General features: G+C 28.2%; 1 protein-coding gene across 1 annotated transcript; it reads right to left on the reverse strand.

Moving 5' to 3' along the window:
• Positions 1-2,431: 2,431 nt before the first annotated feature.
• On the reverse strand, positions 2,432-16,449 carry LOC123297336 (protein phosphatase 1 regulatory subunit 3B). The gene is made up of 2 exons (XM_044878951.1): positions 16,391-16,449; positions 2,432-4,957 (listed from the first exon to the last, which is right to left on the reverse strand). Exon 2 carries the CDS (start codon positions 4,933-4,935, stop codon positions 3,802-3,804), a length of 1,134 nt encoding a protein of 377 aa, XP_044734886.1. The 5' UTR covers positions 4,936-4,957; positions 16,391-16,449; the 3' UTR covers positions 2,432-3,801.
• Between the last annotated feature and the right edge of the window lie 5,335 nt (positions 16,450-21,784).

Below are 21,784 nucleotides of genomic sequence, written 5' to 3' on the forward strand. Positions count from 1 at the left end.
AAAATTGGATAAAATTTGGATGTGATAGAGCAAAATTAAATTTTTTGGATTCTGATGACGTCATAAAGTATAAAAATTCGATTTTTTGGATAATACAGGCAAATTTGATCCGATCTTATTGGAATTTTTTTGAAACCCACTAATTTTGGGTCTCTCTTTTCAGCTTTGATGTCAATTTTTTGCTAGCTATCACTTATGTGATTAATTCTATGCAATGTACCCTCGCTAAGTACAATGCGATTTTTTGAATAGAAGTTGCTATGTGTCACTTTGATCAGAATTGTTCAAACACCAATCGATATCGAACGTGACTCTAATAATGTCTGTCTAATAAAAATGGCGGAAATATAAGTGCTATAAAAAGATTTCGCCGAACACCGCCCTAATAATGCGACATAATTCAATAATTATTTTAAGAATTTATAATCCAGAAATTTCTACATAAAATCTGTGTCGCGCATTTGGAACTTTGGCAAAAATACAATCAAACAAACTATTCTTAATAGCTATGATTGGAATTCATAACACTAAAACTCTATATAAACATTAAATTTATTTTTAATCGAAAACATATTTGTTTTTATTTACAAGTCGTTGTCATTTTTATGCAAAAAAAAATCAGATGCCATATGTCAATTTGTGTGACACTCAGCAAATTTCTAAAAATAACTTTATTAATACTGTTTTTATTATTATAAAGTGTGATAACAAAGGTAATTAAAAAAATTAAGCATTTATCAAACGAAATTTATACAGGACCGGACTCAATACAAATTGTGTGTATTATGGTTTTTAAAGTAATCGTTAGTGAGTTCGTCAAAAGACGTAAATCAAAACATTAAAAATACAAATCATAATCCCTTCCTAACATTTCAAAGAAATCATCAGTTATTTATCGTACACTTTACCCATCTATTGATCATACGAACAAACGGCTGTATTGATATTTATGAAGGCGAATATTTGATGGGCTTAAAGTTATTTCGAAAGTAAGAAGATAATGGCTACGTTTTTTGGCTCTGTAAAGCTCGATAATTTATCTACCAGGATGTGTTAGTTAATTACAATAACATGAAATAACACTATATTCTATTCATAGAGATAATACTATAGAGCTGCAAAGACACCGTCTAACGGTTAATCACAGTAAAGTCCTCTCTCTCATTGCGGTAAAGAATTCACTTATGGCGTTTCTTACGTCCATACAGATCTATGGTTTATACCTACCTTTATAAATTTTTTCTCAACTAAAACACAAAGCAGTTTAATTTTTAATGACCTTCAGAAAAGATTTTTAGGGTACTTGCTTCATTTTTTATCTTACTAGATTCGTTATGCTTAGTCAAATATAGTAGTAAATTTGACATTCACCAAATACATCTCGTGATAAATTTTTCACATCTGCATGCTGAAAGCATGATCTTATATAATAATAAATGGACTGGAATTCTTATCTAACACATTTTAAATTATTAGCTATTATAGATAAATAAATATTTCTCTCTGTCTAACATACGAGTAATACGGATAGAGACATTCATCTCTAGACATCTCTAACGAAAGCACGTTAGATTTTCGCTTCAGCAGGCCCCAAGAGAGGAGGGTCAACCTCCACCCCCTATTGAAAATCGGTCTCCACATAAATTGGAACTAACAATATAGTCCGACAAATGCGTCCATGCATTTCCTGTTTTTATTGACTTTATATTTTCCCTCCCCCCTTGATGATTCCTTCTCATGGGCCTTTGTCGTTGAATTTTAAATGAAATTTTCCACTATTTACAATTAAGATTCTTTACCTGAAATTATCAAACGAGAGAGAGAGAAGGTGGGAAAAAGTATTTAAGGAAATTAACATGATTAAAATATAAATAAAAACAATAAAATAAAAATTTTTTTAAATAATTTTATTTAGAAAGAGATTATTTTTAAAATAATTGTTTTTTTATACAGAATAATATAATTCTCATTAATTATTATATTCGATTATTAATTTATAATATATTTGATATAAAAAAAAAAATGTTATTATCATTTGAGGTACAAGAAAAAACACTTTTTAATCTCTAAAGCCATAATAATATCAAATTTTCGCACATTTTCTTTTAAAAACTATCTAAATAAAAAATAAATTCTATATAACAATCAGCAGGCTTACACAATACACAATAATTTTTTTTTATTAATATATGGATACAATATTTTTATTTATTTACACAGTTTGTTTTTTTAAAAAAAGAAGAATTATTGCAATTATCACTAGATAGTAATATGAAAAAAAAAACACATCTAAAATCTTTACACAATCAATTATAAAAACATAATTAATGATATAGGTGAGTTAATTATTATTTGAATCGTAAAAATTAATTAATATATAATATATAATTTGTACTTCTAAAAAAAAATGTATAATAATAATAGCAAAGCATGTCAGAAATAATATAATAACATATTCATATTAAATAAATTAACAACTTAAAAACATTTGATTGCAATTACCTACAATCCAGTAAATAACTCACTTTCTATAACGAAGCGGTTTATTTGAATATCTATTCTTATACGTAGAGGGGGGGGGGTAGTTTATGTAAAGATATTCAATTTTTAAAAAAATAGGTTCAGTTCGATTTGATTTAATTATAAGAGGAAAACTAATTAGGAACTGATTAGTGTACAAAATTATTTAATCTTTTTAAGTACTCGATTAAATTTTTGTGCCAGAATAAACATATAAAACAAACTTATCAAAGTCGGTTTTTTTTATATAAGACGTAGTATAGTAAATTAGTTGTAGATTCATTGATTATTTCTTTTCCATTTCAAAAAAGAAATAATCATGAATGTGTGTTGAATAAAATATATATATTTCCCTCGAATAAAAAATTTACATATGTGCGTTTTTCTATTTTTTTTTTAATTAATTTTTTTTCTTCCCTTTTATTTTTAAAATACGTAATCTTAATATCACAGTGTATACAAAAATATTTATTATATGAATAGGGATCGATTTCGAAAATAAGTCTGATAGTTTTTAACAACGATAGATCTGTCATTAGGTTTTCTCTCATTTTTGTACAATGACATACCTATTGTTCACGTATCTTGGGCTATGTATAGATTAGTTTAATCGTTTGATTATCTCTGATGTTTAAGAGAATGTCATTTCGATTTGTTTTTCTGGGTAATGTTAAGACTTATTATAAAAACCCTGTGTAGTAATGGCAACTAACAGGATATTTGACTCCTGTAAGGCATTTTTTTTTATTAATCTCAAATAATCAGTCTTAATATTAAAATATTTCTTTTATCTTTAAATAATTAATAGGTTTGGCACATTTGAATTCACACATAAATTCATCTGAATTGCGATATATGTGGTGCTCTCTACTCCATTACAACTTATTACATTTAGTTAACAGCACCCCGGTATTAGTTTGAGTCGACGTGACAACTGATGTTTCTTATATTGAGGTTTTTATTTTGTAACATAACCTCTTTTTGTGGTTTCATTTTTTTGTAGTCATATTATTTTATATTATTAGATATTTTATAATGTAGATCAAGGGCTCAACAACTTAAAATATTATATTTTTGAAATCATTTTCCTATCCAACCCTTTACTTCCTTCAATCATTTTGATGATATATTTTGATGAACAACTCCGCCACTGAATTTAAAAAAAAAATGAAAAAATATTTTCACCTTGAATTCGACGACAGTTGATAGCACTTCATCTTCTATCATCTTTTATATTTTAGCACTTTTAAATCACTGAATGATTCTTTTTTACTTTTGTATCTAGTAATATGGACCATTTGTATCTAAATGTGTCCAGCTTGCGAATTCGGACCATGTTGTCACATTTGTTTGTGTTATGTCCGTATATTTGTTTCTGTATGAATCTTCGATGTTCTTGTTATTCATTTGGGATTGTCCTTTTAATAAATTATCAGAGGATAATGATTTTTGGAACGTTGGTGATATTTGTGCTTTTTTCACGAGTACATAATTTTTACCTTTGTTACTGTCCCAGTATTCTTTACCCTCACAACGGAAACATACACAAAATTCAATTCGACGTGATTTCGGTGGTAACGTTAATTTAAACGAAAAGGTATCGTACAGTACATAAACTGCACCGGTGGTCATTTGTGAATTATTTGAAACAAATGTACAAAAAGTGTCCTCTTGCGTTAACCAATTATCGCTGGTCGAACGTACAATTACTTCTTTTGAAAATGCAATATTTTTTACTTTAACTGTACCAATAACAGTGGCTTCATTCTCACGAACAATGACATTTTCTAACGAAACATTTTCCGTGTCTAGCTTACGTCGGAAGTTGATATAATCAGAGGCGGGTTGGGTGAAAGTGATTTCCCATGGTTCAGGTAATGGTTCAGCGCATATACCTTTTGTAACTTGTGATAAAAAACGTAAACTCCATAATGGTGGTACATTTGAAGGCTCGGTCATGACACGTACTTGTGTCAAAGACATACCACGATCATCAGCGAATATTACTTTCTTCTTGTTTTTCGAGTTTTCGTTATTCTTTTCATTGTTATTGTCTTCATTATTTGCCGAACTCTCTTCATTGTTTGGCGGAGAACGAACAACTAAGCATGGTCGCTTTGGTGAAGCGGGTGGTGTCGTGTTAGTATTAGACGACGGTATTGTAATTTGATTAAACGATGCAGAACGAATTGGTACTGGTTTCGTTTGAATTGGAAACGATTGTTGTTTCAAATTAATTGATGCTGTGGTATTTGCATGAACAACTCGAGCCAAGGGTTTCGATTTATTTGAAACAAATGCTTGAGTGTTACAATAATCAATTAGAAAACCAGCTGGTGGACTATGATTATACGCTGTTGGTGGACTCCTAGATACTAACATTTCGTAATCGGCAGGCATCACCAAAGTAGACATCAGAACATTCCTTTACTTCACTCTGTAACAATAGAAGAGAGAAAAAATTAATATTATAGTTCAGTTACGTTGAATAAAAATGGAATCAGATTACGTTTGTATTAAGAGAACAAGGTTGTTTGTATGTAAGATCTTTTTTCTTAAGTCGCTTCTGTTCCGGCTTTTAATCATGTTTTCTTTTTATAACAATTTAAAACTATTATATAAGCGATTAAGTGTGAATGTAGTAGACTGATTCAAGAGTAAGTCGCCGACGGATTTTTTCATACCAATATCCAGGTGTAACATAATACTAGTTTTTTAGATACATAGGAATTATAAACTGAATGGAAATTTCCTTAACAATAAATTATTTTATAAAAATATTTTAAAACAAAAGAAGTCTTAGGAAATAGGTACTCTGTAATTGCAACACTCCAAATAAAACAGTATATGGCCTCTGATAAATTTCTACATTTAGAAAAGAAACTGATAGACACAAAATGACAGTTTTTTAGATTCATTAAACTGAGAAAAGAAAGTAGAAGGAAGTCCAACTTCTGGTAAAGAACCCATTCTTATACGGAAGAAGTTTAGGAGAACACATATTTATAATCTTTCTCTAATAAATGAGCAGTGTATAATAAATATAAAGTGGGTCCTAGAACACTAACTTGAGGAACATTTAATAAATCGTTGTAGCTTATATTACCTCAGTTAAATGATCAGTGAATGAGATGTACTCTAAGCAGAAACTTATCAATTGGCAGTAGAGGAGAAAGTTATGTGTATTAAATTTCCTCATTGAAAGATTTTTCCTTCCAACTTCCAAGCTAATTTAAAATCTAAGCTGTTCATTATATCATTGTAATTTATTAATATGTATTGACTTAAATACTCAATGAAAGTCTTGTCGTCTCGATCATAAAATATTGTGTAAATAATTAGCTCATTGATCATACTTGAATTGAATGATCTAACAGTAAATTTTAGGTTATATTTAATGTCAAAGACGTATCCTACTTTCAAATCAAATAAAAACTATAATAAAATGAAAAATATACAATTTATCTTAAAAGATTATACTACTTAAAAAACATGATTTATTGATTACATTGCACAAAACAGAAAAGATCTTTATATTGTTTGTTAAACGCTTGTAAAATATATATAAAACTTGTTGAATACTTAAACATTTTTATATAAATATTGCCTCAACCAATACTGGAAGAACAAGAAGATTATAAGATTGACAGAAAGATTTATTATGTGATTCAGAAAAGAGATTCAAATTATATTTATGACATGAACAAATGCGTTTTACGCACCTTTATTGAAACATATAGGTATATTTTATTTCTAAAGAATGCGTGATCTTATTTTTTACCGAATGGATCGTATAAAATACGCCTGTCGACATAAAAATAGATGTGAGAGAAACTTTCAATTTAAATAAAATATTCAATAATTAATTATTTCATAAAAAGAAGAAAAAAAAATACATGTCTCTATATTGACAGATAACTTTTATCAACTCTTTATCGACCCAATGTCCATTGAACCTAAATTTATTAAGTCACTTAATTATAAATATATATATTTTTTTTTATTAATTTTGACTCAATAAATTCTCCGATAAATAAAATTTATTTTCTTTGAAGAATAAGTAAAATTTTGTAATTTCTAGTTTTTAACATGTGAGAGACGAATGATCATTAATGAAAGAAAAAGTAAGAATTTCATAATTTCTAGTCAATAAATTTTTGTTTTATTTCAAAAAATATTCCTGATTTTAATTTTTCAAAGATATTTTGTGATTAATATAAAAGAAACTAAACAAATGAAAGCATAAATAGGTAAGTCAGATAACATTAATGAACTTATTGAAGATTTAAACCTTGATTAAATGCTTCACAATCTCTATGAAGTTATGAAGAATATTTAGGATAATTCTAAAAAATATCTATGGTCAATTTTCAGTAACCATATTGTATACAAAGAATTTTTAATTTTTATTTATTTATGCACAAATACGTAATTTAAAAGAAGTTAATCCTCTAAATGTTTAAATTAACATGTAATAAAACTAAGTTACCTCTATTTGTACCAAAAACGTATTGTAAATATTACAGAAATGACCATAAGTGGTAATTTTTCTTAAAAAAAAATTTGCATGGCGTTTAAGATATATATTGTAATTAAATTGTTATTATTATCATTTTTTTTAATATTCAAGATTGATTAGAAGGCCATCTGGTAACATATATTGACCTTAAATTTTTTACCATAAACTATTATTAATGTTTGATAATAGTCACTAGTCAAGAACAAAATTGTATTTTCAATAGAGTTATTTTTATTTCTGAGAAAATTTATAAATAGAATTTTATTATGGGGTGAGTAAGAAAATTAATCATTAAAAATAGTTCACTTATTCATGAATTGTTATAGACAGTACAGTCATAGGGAACTCGGCGAGACTATTAACCTATTTTATCTTTATAATGGCATAGTGAGATAAAAAAAATGGCACTTCTGCCGGGACACTTAGAGTTCCGAGTCTTGTTATTGTGGGAAGTATGTCCATCATTTTATTTTTGAACAAAGCAATTCTATCTAAGATTCTTGGTAGGAATAAATTACTGGAAGTCGGATACAACAAGCCTTAAAACTGAAGATAACTGACAATAATGTCAAAGTTTCCCAAAAGAGACGGAATAATTGTGAAACAGATCTGTAATTTGTGCTAAGACATCGCGCTAGGACAGAGATCAGCAACCTTTTGAGTCGGAAGAGTCAAAAAGTCAAAAATTACAATTTACAAAATTGTTATCACCCCCCCCCCCCCCCTGTCGCTTTGTACTTTGAATTGAAATGGTGAGAAATTCTAGAAATTAAATCGTTCAATTGCATTTCTAAAGATCTAGTATCAACTCTAAATGGCTCAATATGATTTGATTACTATTTGTGTTGAGAAGATTTACTTTGAATGCTAGAGTGCTTATCCTCGTTAATCGATTCAGAACGATTAAAAAAAATTTTATTTTTATAAAATAAATAATATTTGCGTGTGAAACTAAGGGGCTGCAGCTTTACATCCAAAGAGCCGCATGTAACTCGCGAGCCGAAGGTTGCCGCCCTGCGCTAGGAGATACAAGTTAGTTCAAAGATTCTTCTCAGCTGAAGAAGATGTAAAATAATATGAAGTTTTCTAAGTCAAATTAAATATAAATCCAAAAAATGTCACACGAGTTCGATCTAATTTTACTAAAAGGAGTCATACACACGCTATATAAATAATAACAGGCTACTTGACATTACACACATGCATTATTTTTAAAGGTTATATTCAATAGTTCATCATACCATAAATAAAATGCAAAGACAATCAATGTAACTTCCGGTTGTGTCTGTGTAATTTAGAAGAGAGAAAATAATCTCTTTTTTAATAAGAGCACATTCAGTAATTAATATTATTTTGTATTTCTTTCTGTCATGATTTTTGTCAATGGATTTTTAAGACCTTATATTTTCTATAATCTATTTATAGAAATTTAAAATAAATAAAAATAACAATTTGGAAAGTAAAAATATTCCCTTCACAAACATTCATCATCATATGATATACAAAATAAATAAAAATATTAAATACTACCCAAAATAAAAATAATAGAAAAATATATGCCTCCTTTTTACGTAGTTAAAAGTTTATCTTATGAGTAATTTGATATTAACCATAGTAAAAACACCCCCGAGGTTAAGTTATTATTTAAAATGTCATTTATAGTTTTACTAAATATTACGTTAAAAGTGTTTATTTTGATTGATAATAAAAGTTTGTTAGTACATAACAATTTCTTATCTGTGAAATCAAATAATTTCTTTAAAAAAAAAAGTTTGTAAAAATTTGAAGGTAAAAGTAGAAGGTAAAAGTGTATAACTTTTACTATTGGGTTAGGTTTGGGTTAGAATAAAGAGCTCAACAATCAATCCTAGTTCTCCTTCAGAAATCTAACGTTCTCTCTGTTAAATCAGCATTAAAAAACCTTTCCCACTAAAACCTTCGCTTAGAACACTTCCAGTTTTTCAGCAAACTTCATTTCCCGAATTCTATCTAGTTCTCCACGGTAAGAAATATTTTGTGAACGGCAAATTTTATCGGCGCAAACGCCATACTGTATCGGTGCGAACGCCACATACTGTGTACTGTATTGAGAGAATAGTATCATTAGCAATAGTTGCAGCGGACGAGTCAATGCACTATGGGCAATGCATACCAGCATTGTAGTAAACGCCATGCATTTTTATCGTGTACTTTCTCTTTCAGTTTATTTAAAATATCTTATTCTAAAATATTCGAGCATCGACAAAAACTTAAATCACCCATTTCATCTTCCTCATTATTGATAAATAGTAAGTAACTTGGTATTCTAAATTGGAATTACTGAAAACGGGTCCACTTCCTGTTTTAATTAGTACGAATTATTATCGCCAGTTGGCGGGATTTATCTGATTTGAGTTGGCCTTTAAAAATTGTAAGTACAATTATTGAAATCTGGAAGTCAAAATTGAAACTACTGAAAATGGGTCCACTCCCTGTGTTAATTATTACAAATTATTTTCGCCAGTTGACGAGTTGCAACTCCAAGTTATCAATATTTCCAATAGTAGCAATTACGAAAAATTCTAATATTTAAAAATGGAATAATTATTCACTTTCAGATTTTAAAATATAACTATATTTCTGAAGTATTTATCCCATAGAAGAATATCTTAATCTTATCGTTGAATGCAAATTTCCAAGATCTATTGGTTTTTGGTTGTATCAACAAATATACAATTAAAAATTGTAAACAAAAATTTGATAAAATTGAACCCCCTGTAGTTTTTTCATAATCTAATATAATAATTTATCCGCCCCTACAAGATATTTCTCTAAAAGATAAAATTGTCTAAATGTACGATGACACATAGTATTTGAATTTTTTTTATAAAAATATATCTATTTATACACAAATAATATGAATAAAAATTTTCAACTGGCCTAATGCCAATATCCAATGACAAAATTGTAGCAAAAAGACGATTCATTTGAAATGAAATCAGAAAAAAAAAACATTTTATTTATACATCAACGAAACAGACCACCTTCATATATAAATTAGTATGATGCACATCGTCGTGTGAAACTGACGTAGACTCACACACGTATCATCATAGTACGACGCAATTTTAAATTGAAATTGTTTAATACATTTTGATTAATTAATTAAATGATTTAAACGAACAAATGATCAGTAACTAAAGCCCACGTCTACAAATGAATGATTTTCACACGCGGCTATTAAATGATTATGTAAAAATTTGTTTTAATATACATACCATTAAATATATTTTATGTTGTCAAATATTCAAGTATGTATTTATTAATATATGCGTTATAAAACGTAAAGTACCATGTAGAAAACACGTGGATATAGTAGTAATCATTGACGTTAGAGATACATAGATTGAGTGTCATACATAGATTGAAAATGAATCCACTTCCTGTTTTAATTATTACAAATTATTTTCGCCAGTTGGCGAGTTGCAACTTCCAGATATCAATAGTCATTTAAAAACATCGGAATCATTTTTTTTCTCGGCATACGAGAAGAGCCAAAGCGATATAAATTATTTTATTGTATCGTCTTAATTTCCGGTAATCTTACTCCAATTCTCGAATTAAACATGCTGTTGACTTTAAATTAAATTTAATTGGTTGATAATACATAAATTCGTTAGAAACCAATTAAAATCGATCAGCTGATTGTCTTATAATCTTGTTTAAAACGAATTATGCGTAGAATAAACATTTAGCATTGACGCAGGTATAAGATGTTATGTGCAAACAGTTATATACCTTTTTATCAGAAACATCATAAAATAAAAATATTCTGATGTCATAAAACTGTCTATAAAAAAAACGTCAATTAAATAATATTTTTGTATTTAAAAATTTATTATTTATGTAATATAATACAGGTATATTATTTTTAAACTAGAACAAAAGTGGTTTTTGTTTTATATAATATTAAATTACAAAATTTTAACAAAAGTTATCAAAATAATTCTTATCAAATAGTTTCGTTTGCGAATTATTTTATAAATGTTTGGGCTAAATATATTGTAAGTGTTGATAGAGTGATACATTCAATGCATAACAAGACTGCACTGACCAGACTTAAGTCTGTGAAGAAAATGCTCAATATATATTTTGTTTAAACTACGGTTTCTATAGAACTGTGATAATACAAGACATACGCAGGATTAAAGCCCGAGATGTTTGATTATCTGGGTGAACGCTTGAGTAATTTCCCCTTTGACTATACAGATACACGTTCTCTAAAGTTTAAATTGTACCTATTATTTAGATTAGACAAATTCTTTCACTGAAAGTTAGTCACTTGATGATGTGTTTTGTTTAATTTAAAAAGCTTAAATTTTGAGCAGTGAATCACTTCAATGTATCGATTGCAATTCTTAGAAAATTAAAACTGTTTGCCAAAAGTTATTTGAGTAGGTGAATGTAATCTTATTGTCTAAATATTAAATACCGCAGTATATCAGTCATATGTTTCTTCTTGAGCGCAAATATAGGGATGAAGGGTAAATTTAAATATCTAGCAATATTCAAGTGCATATTCTCCTGGTTCAGGTGAAAATAGGTACCTAAAAACCTGTTGGATTTAAGGTTGGTTGACAGATCTCGATATATGAAATAATTTGGTTCGAAGTCCATGATGTACAACCTAAACCTTGCAACTTTGAGTCTTAAATACTCTTACACAACTACTAACTTACGAGGTGTGCTTGATAAGTGCAGGTCGAAAACTGTATACACCAGTACTCGATACGAATATTACAGAAACAATCTACAACTGCTCCTTCGAATACCTCCTAGTGACAAATAATCATAAGAAATGGCAAAACCATGTTTTACAGAAAAATAGATTGATAATCTATAACCATTAATCAATAAACATCGAAGCGAAACATAACACATAATAATTTCTTTTCTTTCTTTTTTTTTACCAGTCATAAAAAACTCAATAATAAAGCCAGTTATTATTATTGTTATTATCTTTTTGATAAAAAGATATTGTTTTCAACCCGAAAATCCAAATCAAAACTTTCTTACCCTCATTGAAATTTGCTATTTCAATTGATAGTACTACTCTATAGAGAATTGATCTGATTAGATTTATAGCCACAATGGAGTGTAGCAAAAGAGCACTGAAGTCTAAGAATCGAATTTGCATCAAAAATGACAACTACTACGGAAAATGCGATGAGAAAGAAGAAATGGTTGAATATCTGCTGCATCTATATTAGGACATGGTTTTCTAAATAGTCTGTAAGATGTGGCGAAAAATGAACATCGAGAAAACAATAAGAATTGCTAAAAGTTGGAAATGCTTCAAGGGAAGGTTTACGAGAAGTCATACAAGGCAGCTAGTGAGTCACTGTACCAAAATATTTCAACACTGAAGTTGATTCTTATGCTGCGGCTGACGCACTATACTGCTGCTTCGAACTCTAAAGCAAGCATTGTTTTAGACGCGTCACTGCGTGTACTACGGCTGCAACTGGCAGGCGCGTACCTCCCTTTGAGCAGTACTGACGCAGACGGAACCACATAAAAACATATATATATATATATATATATCAATTTGTTTATACAACACGAAAACAATTAATTAATTAGTAAATGTTGATTGATAAATTTTGCATAGAAACCTTCATCTTTCCTTGTTTTTAATAAGTATGGACTTCAGTAATACCCTCAAGCATCATTTGTTCCAATAGAATTTCTTCTTCTTCAATTTCTTCAAGCATTAATTGGCGTAATAGAATATCGCGGAAACTCATTTTACTTCATCTTAATTAACTTCCCTTGGAATGACCGCAGAACGTTTAAGAAGAAACAGTCAAGTACGCGTCAGATGCTCAGCGTCAGACGCTTGTGTCTATCGCAGCATAGGAACCATATCTTTATATCTTTAATCAAAAAGTTATAGACCTAGCCCTTAAAGACTATATCCACCACGTCTTATTATTTTATAAGGTGTGGTCAAGTAAAGTTAGCAGTCAGTGGTGTCTCACAATTTCTTGTATCTCCATAAGTATTATATTGTTAACTGTTGCCTAGAGAGACTCTCCTTTTCAGTTCAACTACCTACATTATATTCCACACCTGAACGCATATAAAACATACCTCTAACTAAAAATAGATATCTACATCTCTATATATGTATGAGATTTTAAAATCAAATCTATACTCAAAGAGTTTTCAATTAATATAAATAAATACATATATATAATAATAAATTGGAGTTGTTTATTTTTAGGAGCTAGAAGCGGAGAGTTGGAAAGTGGAATGATCCTTGGTGTTGTATGTAAACCAAACAGACTACCAACCAATTCAATCAAATGTAATAATTGACAAGCATTCCATTTCATGTAAATGAGAACGAATGCGGCAGCTATTATTGTAACTGACTTTTTGTTCATACAATTTTATCAAGAGTCACGTGGATAACATGTTTTTCAAGTATTTTAAAAGTCTTTTTACCTCTAGATTACAGAATTTTAGATGAAACGTTAAATGCGGAACTCTTTTCCATTCTACAACAAAAGCAAAAGAAGACCAGGAGAAGATCGTCGAAACAACTCTACAAGACTGAAGACAAGCAGAAAGATCAAAATTGCGATGAAAATACTACTTTTTCATAAGATGTATGTCGAATAGAAGTCGAGAACTAGAAAAGCAACTGTCCAAGAAAGACAGTTGTGGAAGTTTATATGAAATAAGGTTAAACATTTTCTCAAGGCAGGTAGAAAGATCAAAGTTACAATCAAAATACATCTTTCTCACAAGATATATGCCGAAGAGAAGTGAAGAACTGGGAAGCAAATGTCCAGAAAAGAAAATTCTCTTTCAAGTGAGGCTAAAGTTCTTCGTAATTATAGAATTTCGAAAAATAATCAAAACTTAAGACAAGCAGAAAGATAAAAGTTACCATTAAAATACAGCTTTCTCACAAGGTGCATGCTTAATAGAAGCGGAAAACTGGGAAGTGAATATTCTGAAAAGAAAGTTCTGGTAGTCTCTTTCAAGTAAGGATAATGTTCTTCCTAATTATAGACTTTCGAAAAAGACTGAAGACTTAAGACAAGCAGAAAGATCAAAGTTACGATCAAAATGCAATTTTCTCACACGATATATGTCGAAAAGAAGTGCAAAACTGGGAAGAAAATGTCCAAGAAAAGGAAGATTTTTGAGTCTTTTTCAAGTGAGACTAAAGTTAGTCGTAATTACTTCTGGAAAATCAAATGAAATTGGTAAGACGCAAGACGTTCTTATGGATATAGGTAAGAATAAATGAATTTAAAATGATTTCGAGTTTTACTTTTTATGAGATTCACAGTTTATTATTTCATGTCTGATTACAATACAATAGTCAACTAACTAAGTGATTGGTTCGCACCAGTTTGATCACTTAAAGGAACAGGAGAACAGAATGAAACCCACACTATAATTTAACGCTTAATACTTCTCAATATAATAAATTGTAAACCAGAAAGAAGCCCACGCACAATTAATACTTTTTTTTTTGAATGCAATAATATATATCGTGAGACAATTTGCGTCGATTAACATACATATGCAGGCCATGCAAATAAATACGATTGCCTAGATTAATCTTACTGTAATACAAACAGATTCCACTTCTGCAAAATCTTTTCAAAGAGTAGAGAGCTATTTACAAAGAGCACAAAAGGTACGAAAAGTATAATACTTTTTGCTTTACGATGGAAAACATTTTAGTGAAACATTACGCTTTGATCATATTATGTAAGAGAAAATTACCACATTAAAAATAGTTTCTTCAACGAAAATTGATTCGGCAATCGGCCAATTAAAACACAAATCAAATTGATTTAAATCCAATAAATTATTGAAAAAAGAGCACATACTTTATACTCTGTGTGTTGTTTTTTTATAATATTAAAATGACCTTTTGACAAACTTATATAAAAAGGATATATCGGTGCAAAAAAATAGGGTTCTTGAACTTTTCTCCCAAGCGTTTATTTAATTTGTATTTTTCCATTCGTATAAAAATAGATTACCAAGTATATATAAATAACTTTTTAAAATCAAAACAAAAAAAAAGTTTTTATAACTACGGCCATGTTTTTATTTAAAAGTACTTAAATAGAATTAAAAGATTAATTCTAAAGCTATTTTCTAATATTAACAAGTTAACTGAAAACTATTAATAGAAACATATTTAAAGTTGTGGGCAGGCATTTCATAAAATTGTGTGGGAAGAATCTTTTACTGCTTAGCTTTGTACATTAGATTATTTATTAATAATATAGAGTAGTCAACGATTATTTTAAATGTCTGCATTCATTTAAAATAATAAAAATATTGTTTATGTTTATTAGGGTCCATTTTTATACCTAGACTATTTATTTAACATTTTAACCTTATTTGTTTGTTGATAAGACGCAAAAAAAAACTGTCATCTTTTTTTAGAAAAACAAAATGTTTATAAATTATTTTCAAATGATAAATTTTTGTTTACATTATGAAACGAATAATAAATTTATTTGCTCAAGAAAAAAGGCTATTTTCGAAAATCTGAATTCTCACCATTTTTTTTCTCAGGGCTTGTCAGAAATAATAGAATAGTAAGAATTTTATACATCCGCCGAGAATCGAATTCTGGGATCCTTGGGTTTGAAGGCTAGCGCCTTACCATTTCACCAAGGATCAAACTTGAAACAGTTCATGTCTTAAAGTGTTTTGAGAAAAATGATTATTCAGATAGTAATCTAGGTCGAAATAAGGTGTTGATTTTTTAATTTTTGACGAGACTTATAATAGACGCTTTGCAAAAAGAACTATTCTTTGGCATTATAGTTACGAAGTTTAAGTTTGGAATTAATTAAAAATTCTCAAGACTAAATGATACAACAAAGTTGTAAGTTTTAAAATCTAACATTAAATAACTTTAAAACTCGAAATGTATTATGGGTTTTAAATTACCAAAAAATCGTATTAAAACTTTGTTACTTCGGCTAAATTTAAAACTTACTAACTTGGTCAAATTAAATTAATTTATCCGTCAAAAATTATTGAAGTTAGTTTTTAATTTAAATTAAGGATACGAAAATAAACTTAAAATGGTTAATACAAATTCAACTGACACTTGTTGCGTGTTTTAAAACTTCTAAGAATTGAATCAAAATTCCAATAAATTATATAAAATTTATTTAATTTTAATGTTAAAAAAGCCAAAATATTCAGAAAATATGCTAAGAATAATTTAAAACTATATACTTTTACAAAAATAACAGTTTGCCGGTAAACAAATTTTATACGACTTTCCATAAGCAATTAAAAAATAAACTCAAAACTTACCTTTTTTGAATAGAATGATCGATTTTTTTTTGCAATTAAAATTCAAAAACAAACACAACAAATTTTAAAAGAATTATTATTTTTTTAAAAACACACAATTTTGATCATTTTATAAATTACAAAAAATTTTTTTCGTTTATATACTTCTTGAATTAAAACTTAAATTTAAAAAAGACTTGTTGACTAGTTTAAAATTTTGAAAAGAGTTCGTTTATTTTATATAAGCATATTTTTCTTAGTTATTATTTTGTTAAATTAAAATGCAGTTTGTTATTTTTTTTTTAGCAGTATAGTAATTGAACGCGGTCTAAATTGAATCTGGCACTATATTATTTCTTGACTAAAGAGTATTGTAAGACTCTCTACATGTATAAAAAATTACTTGGCAAGTATATGGCTGATCGCCTTGCAAGACCGTGTAGACTAGCTTTCTTCATAAAATGTCATCACATAAGAAGCACATGCATACACGCGGTTTATGCATGACACTCACGACACGATTTTAAACGAAATTCAACGAAGATAATTATTATAGTGATAAAATATTCAAATTATGTATTTTAAAGTTTTTTTTTTAAATATATTTTGTTATTTATTTATATCTCACACCACTGTACTGTCTTGGGAGTCAATTTTTTTTTTTATTCTGATGCTAATTACTTTAAAAGGTTGAAATTATTTTTACTATATGCCGGTAAATAGTGTACATAAGTTCAAACAGATCCGTATTGGCTTTATATTTTGGATGATTTTTGATTGTTATTAATTTGAAGACTAGATAACTATTGTTAATTTTCTTCATGGTTTAAACAAGTCTATATTCTTTTTATAATGTCTTTGTTGATTATGTTGCAACAAAGCCATTTTATCCTTTAATTAAAAGAGTGTTACATGAAATTGTTGTTGCACAATGCATAACGCAAATTTTGATAAATGATCATTGATCATTTGAGTACAATGCAAGATAATTGCTTCTATCGCAAGAAGTAAAATTATTTATAAAATAAATAGTTTTGGAATCTGTCTAGGCTTGAGGATTTGTTCGATTTGTTACGGGATTATATTAATGGGTCTCTAAAATAAGAAGATCGTAAACGATAATTATTGCTGCAGGAAAAATTTTGAATTCGATTGAATAATTGCTATGTCACTGGCTCGCATCAATGTCGGGTCTCCTTTGTAACGAAGTAAACATTAACGGATTTCGATAACAATTTTTAAAATCAAAATCAACAATCTTTTTACATTTCAACGCCCTTTAAATGTTAATGTCGTATAAAGCCCAGGCACCACAGGCCTAAGCCTGTTATTATCGAACACGGTTATCAAAAAGCAACCGAAGAAAACGTCAACGGTAGTTGTAGTTAAGGGGAAATTAATTCAAACTAATCAAAATACTCAAAATAATTGTAGGACTTGGAGATCATGGATCCTAATAGCCAAAAGACGATGACAAGAAAATCATTGAAATCGTACAGGAAAGAAATATATCTCCATTCAAAAATTTAAAATCGAGATAAGGTCGACACTCATAACCAAGAATTGATTTTTAAAATTGAACGTTTAAAATTCCTAATTAAACAACGAGGAAGATACAAACCAGTGACGTCATACGTGGATATCGCCATAGAGATTACATATAAAACTTTGTTTTGTTAAAAAGAGATGGCCAACCTTTGAATGCCATCTTTGATTGCTTATAACTTCTTCGATTTTTAATCAATGTTAATTTCACTTTCAAATTTTGTCATGATATCAAGTCTAGTTTTACATTTTTATGAGTAATATGGCCAATTTGACATGAAGACTATCCCCTACTGTCAACTTGTTCAAAAACAATTTTTGGATCAATTCATAAAAAGTTTATTTGAAGATGGTCTAGTCAAATGGTAATTTGCTTTAAATTGTTTTTGCGATGAACAAGCGCGTATGTATTTGAACATAGTGACAATAATAGCTTATATTATTAAGCCATATCAAAAGGGTCAAATCTGATGTTTTTTAACACTTAAAAAGTGACAATATTACGCATGATAACGTGACAACGACCACTTTGATTTTTTTGCTCTAGTTTTTATATGATAAAATTGTTTGTATTAATCGCTTAAATTTATTTATCAAAAGTATGATTTTTCTTGTCAATCATTTTCTTCTCATCACCGATGTGTTAGACCATTATTATAGATGTCCATGAGTGGTTAACGAAATTATTCGTAACCAAATGCCGACTCTGAATAACTTTCTTTCAATGCATTATTGTTTTTCAAAAAAAAATTCAAAACATGTTTAATTTTGCAATAAATTTTTTTTAATTTTCAATATACTTATTTAATTAACATTAAATGTATAAATTCAATCGTGAATCGTATGAATATTGTACCTAAAAATAATTATGGGAATTTTACAGTTATTGTTTATTTCGTTTTTGATTTGTCAATAATATAATTAAAAAATAATAAAATTGTGGAAGGAAAATTAAAAGTTTACGAAACATCGGAAATCCGCTTTTATTAAAATATGGACAAAGTAGGTATTTTCAATGTTATAGTTTAATGTAAAAAATCGTGAGCTTCATGATTTTTTGACCTCTAACGTAATTCATAAGAATGTAGCCATTTTTATGAAATCTGGCCAATTTTTTCAAAATTTAAGATTTTAAACATCAGCAATTCAGCAAAATTTATTAATTGAAATATATCATAGTATATTAATTTTAGTCCCAAGTTTGTAACGCTTGAAAATACTGATGCTACAAACAAAATTTTGGTACTGGTGTTCATAAAATCACCTAATTAGTCCGTTTTCGGTTGTCTGTCCGTCTGTTTGTCAACACGATAACTTAAAAACGAAAACAAATATCAAGGTGAAATTTTTATAGCTTGCTAAGGACGTAATAAGTAAAGTTGAGTTCGTAAATTAGCCACAAGGGGCAATTGGTTCTTAGTTCCGTAGGACCCATCTTGTAAACCGTTATAGAAAGAACAAAAGTTTAAATATAAAAAATGTGCCTTATACAAAAATAAACAACTTTTGTTTGGAACATATTTTCGTAAACATCACTGTTTACTCGCGAGGGCGCAAATTATGTGCAAATTTTATAGTATGTATTATATGAGAATATCATTTATGAATGTGTGGCTATCTAAGAGTGGATATCTTTCTTTATTTACATGACGTAAAAAACCAAACGATTGGGTCATCAACACTAGTCTATACTTGGTATTGCAACAATTAACTCAGTCAATTCTTTGTTTTCACTTGTTTTCTAATAATTTGGATGTTAGGATTCTTATAAATTATACAGCGGAGTTAATTCCTTGCTTCATATTTTGTGTATTAAATACTAAAAATTAATTCATTAATGAATTCATATATCCGCCCTTAAAATGTTTTGAAAAGTATATAATATATGTTATTATACACATAACTTTCGAAATCTAATGAAATTGTTAAAAAAAATACGGCAATTTCTATGATAATAAATTATTTTTGCACCGATAATATTTAATAATATATATTTTGTTCTATTTTAATTTAATTACGATTTACGGTTCATTAGTCAAGTAACATAAAAAAAAAAGATATTAATAAGGACATATAACTTTCATTATAATTCACATAATCTGAAATAATATAGGCAATAACATATACATTAAAGAAACGTTGATAGTATAAAAAATTTAAAATGTAACAAATATTTAACGAATTTTAATTTTTTTTTTTCAAATATTATTACTAAATACTCTTACAAAACGCTTGTAAAGAAACATTCTTTTCTCTTTCACTTTCTTGAGCTTTTAGAATGGAATAATTGGCGGTTGAGTTAAACAAAAGTATTTGAAGTCAAAAGATATATCTGTAGAAAATAAGTGAAATGATGACTCTTTTAATAATAAATCATTACCATTAAATGCTACCAATCGGTTTTTTAAGGGGTTCGCTAAGAATAACTAGCGAGTAGCGATACTCCGATATCGATAGATAAAAAATTCACCTCTGATTCATGAAAATATAACCATTTTAGTAAAAAAAATACTTAGGTACTTAAAACCCGATTTCATAATAAGATTAAAATGAAAGATTTGCTGTTGTTGTCAACATGCATACAACTTTTTGGCATTTATAATTTGATTTCTTCTTTATGTTACCAATTAAACCCATGACTTCTAAAGCTGTGGCCTCATATTTCATAAATTCAATTTTATTTCAACGAAAATCGTTGAATTGACGAAACAAATATACACAGCTTTGGTTTAACAACTAAACAATAAAATTTATTTTCTCAAAATTGACGGCGTGAGGCCAAAAAAAGCTCTCAAGAGAAAAATGGCTGTAACTCACTGCCAAGGAAGGTCTGTGAGCACTTCAAAATAATTCACCAACGTAAAAAATATTCAACTAACTGATTTAGATTTATTTTTAGTTTGACTCTGATTAATTGGAGAAAAAAATTAGCAAATTCCATTGTCAACAATTAAAATAATTGCGATATCTTGTTTAATAAATGCAAAATAGACATAAAATAGAACGAATGTATGTTTAGGCTAAGAGATTATTATTTAAAAAATAATGCTCAAGGTATAAATAAATATTGAAAATTTAAAGAGATATGACAATTTATTATTATTATTATTATAATTTTTTATTATCAACTTTCTATATCAGCATGTGACTGGGTAATTTCCTATTCAATTCTATTTTAAGTTCGATTCTTTTTACGGGGGAACTGAAGATAAAGTCGATCTGTTAAATTAAGTAATTATAACTCAGTTTAGAGAAAAATATTATTTTCTTTGATTTAAACGCCACCCACCTTCTATTTAACTATGTAGCGTATACAGTTACATATTTCACAGGCTAAATCAGGCAGTTTATCTAAGGTCTGAAACCAAAAATTTGATTAAAAAAACTTGATTAATTGATAAAATATAATAATACTAACTTAATATCCGCCCGCTTCGCTGGTCTTAAAAGTAAAGACATTTATTATATATTTTACAGAAATTTTTAATTTATGGTTAAAAATGATGCTCATAGACGGGGTAGTAAAATTTCATAAACTAAATTTAATTTTTTTTTTAAATACATCTTTATAAATTATATGTTCATGTGTTCAAAGTCAAATATATGAGCTATATTATTGTACACTTTCATTTAAATCCATTTAGCATTTTTCTGCGGTTCATTTAGCTGTTCCCTCCATATACAATATGCTCCCTGCTACCAATTATTTAAGGCAGGGCTGAAAAAAAATTATTGTTGTGTGTGTGCGTGTTTTTTTTTGCTGTACTCATATACCTAGGGCCCCTTTGCTCAAAATTATTTTTTATGTCCAAATAAAAAAGCTAAAAATTTTATATAAAATTATCCGTCAGTGAATGATTGCGTGGGACC

Source organism: Chrysoperla carnea, chromosome 4 (assembly GCF_905475395.1).
Source record: "Chrysoperla carnea chromosome 4, inChrCarn1.1, whole genome shotgun sequence".
NCBI lineage: Eukaryota > Metazoa > Arthropoda > Insecta > Neuroptera > Chrysopidae > Chrysoperla > Chrysoperla carnea.